The sequence below is a fragment of the Entamoeba invadens genome, assembly GCF_000330505.1.
Source record: "Entamoeba invadens IP1 unplaced genomic scaffold scaff_1105074725099, whole genome shotgun sequence".
NCBI classification, from domain to species: Eukaryota; Evosea; order Mastigamoebida; family Endamoebidae; genus Entamoeba; species Entamoeba invadens.
Window position 1 is genome coordinate 299206 of NW_004191622.1, and position 2221 is coordinate 301426.

The 2221-nt window shown below is 35.3% G+C and overlaps 2 protein-coding genes across 2 annotated transcripts; both read right to left on the reverse strand.

Moving 5' to 3' along the window:
- Positions 1 to 10: 10 nt before the first annotated feature.
- Positions 11 to 491, reverse strand: EIN_470380 (Hypothetical protein; the record flags this gene model as incomplete). Its single annotated transcript, XM_004183082.1, has 1 exon — positions 11 to 491. A coding segment is annotated over one exon (481 nt), but the record flags the coding sequence as incomplete, so codon positions are not given.
- Positions 492 to 566: 75 nt separating this feature from the next.
- On the reverse strand, positions 567 to 2020 carry EIN_470390 (hypothetical protein; the record flags this gene model as incomplete). The annotated part of the gene is made up of 2 exons (XM_004183083.1): positions 567 to 1247; positions 1349 to 2020. 2 exons carry the CDS (start codon positions 2018 to 2020, stop codon positions 567 to 569), a joined length of 1353 nt encoding a protein of 450 aa, XP_004183131.1.
- Positions 2021 to 2221: the final 201 nt, after the last annotated feature.

Genomic DNA, 2221 nt, shown 5'->3' on the forward strand with positions numbered 1-2221 from the left:
TCTTTCAGACTTCTCGGCGATGGGTTGAATTGTAAATTAAACGCCATAATTCTCTCCGCCTTACACTTCTCTCCCGCTGTCACTCCCAAGAAATCTTCAATTTGATAGACCCCCGTATAATTCTCTTCAAAATGTTGGTCGTTCGCAACTTCTATATCACCAGACAATAACACTCGGAACGACTGGAAGAGTCCAATAAATATTTTCGACTTCGCACACTCAATCGAAATGCTCTTCCGTGTATTACTCATCTCAAACTTTAAAAACCCTCTCCCGTCATATAAGAAGACGTAGTGCCTCCCCTCACTTATTAAGAAATGTGAGTTCGATTGTGAACACTCGGGGATTGGACACTCTACAAATATCCCTATCACTCGATTTTTCGTTGTTTGGAAAACAATAAACACGTGGTCATGTGTGCGCAATCGTTTATTAAATATTTCGGGATTAAACCCGTTGATTTGAGAGTCATAACGCATTCTGGGTGTCATTGTGATGTACTATACTTTATAGTATTTTAATAGCACGTACAACTTGATTCAATGTATTATATTTATAGTTACTATTTACTTTAATATATAAATACCGTATAAATACTGATTTATAGTTTTTTTACTATTAATGTAATTTAAAAATAATATACTAGAAATATATAATAAATATATTATATTTATAGTATGCATGAAGTCAAACAGGAAAACAAACTCTCCATAAGGTAAACTCTCCCAGTCAGAGAAGGTATTAAACCCTTTTGTTCTGATTAATTCATCAAGAAATCCTTTGTATTGGACTTTTAAATACTTTCCGAATTTGTCTTCCTTTTCATTTATATCGAAATTATGTGTATCTTGCACATCTTTTTTTAGTTGAGGTATTTGATTTTGTTGTGTTTGTTTATCACTTTCTATTTGCGTTGTGCTATTTATAACTTTCCTCGTTCTGGAAAATCCAAGAGCCAAGACCTGAACAATCGCAGCACTCGACTCAAATTGAGTGTTTGGTTCTGCAAGATTGCTGTATTTTTTAGATTGAGAAGATGAGTATTTAATAGATGAATTTCCATAAATGGTGAATCCGTGGCGGATTTGGAGCAGTTTCTCCTCCTCTGGAGGTACTTTTCCATCAGTTTGAGGGAGAATAACAAGACTTGAATCGTTCGGGTCATTCAATCTCCACTGCATGAAACGTTTTGAATCACCGCACGTTCCCGCAAATTTGAACAAAAAGTGTGCTTGATCTTTTTTCACCTCAAAGTGAGTGATTTAAGACAAGAATCTGGAGATTGAAAAACAGAGAAGTTGACTATATAAAGGAAAATAATTGAAAGAAAATTCATCTGAAAACAAACGATCTGGCCCTTCCCAGGTTTGGAAGGCGGAACGCGGACGGAGTTAAAGGAACCAAAAACGGTTTCATCGCTTTGGAGAATTGCGAATAAAACGTTCTTGTGTCCAGAGACTTTCTCGCTTAAAATCTGGTTTGCAAACCCGTCTGTTGAAGAGTTAAAAAGAACTTCGAAATTCTGGCATTTTGTAGCGCGGAGGAGCGAAGATATAAACAGTGGATTCTTAATGATGTCTGTCAAGTCTTCATTGGAGTCCTCGATAGTTTCGTCGGGGATATCTCGTTGTGTGACAAAGTCAATACACGTTTGGTTTGGTGCGTCGAAAAGAGGGTTTTCAGTCAGAATACTTGCGGACTCCGATTTTGAAGGGGTTACAATTTCCCCTTCAAACCCACTATAATCAAACTCTTGTGAATTGGTCAAGTTTTGTGGTGATTTTTTCTTATTTTGTTCCGAAAAATCCGAAAGATATGTCTCGCATACTTTCATTCTTGTTTCCATCGCACTGATTTTCTTTTCCAATTCGGTAAAGTTCGTTGTGAGAGTTGTGATGTCAAATATGATTTCGGAAATGACTTTGAATATCGGCTGTTTCACTTTGTTTGATTCGGCATAAAACATCAACTTTGCTGTATTTGCTTGCAACCGTTCGGTTAATGTGTCATTGTTTTCCATGTCAATTTTGTGAAATTGAGATAACCCTTTTTGTCATACGAAAAATTCAGTTTTTAAGGCTTTTTTGATCAAAAAAGTTCATTTTCTTTGAAAATTTTGTATTTCGTTTATTGTTAAAAAATTGGCCTTAAAACACGCATTTATTTGGGTATTTTTTTTCTCAAATAGTGTCAATTTATTCATTTTACATTTATTATGTAA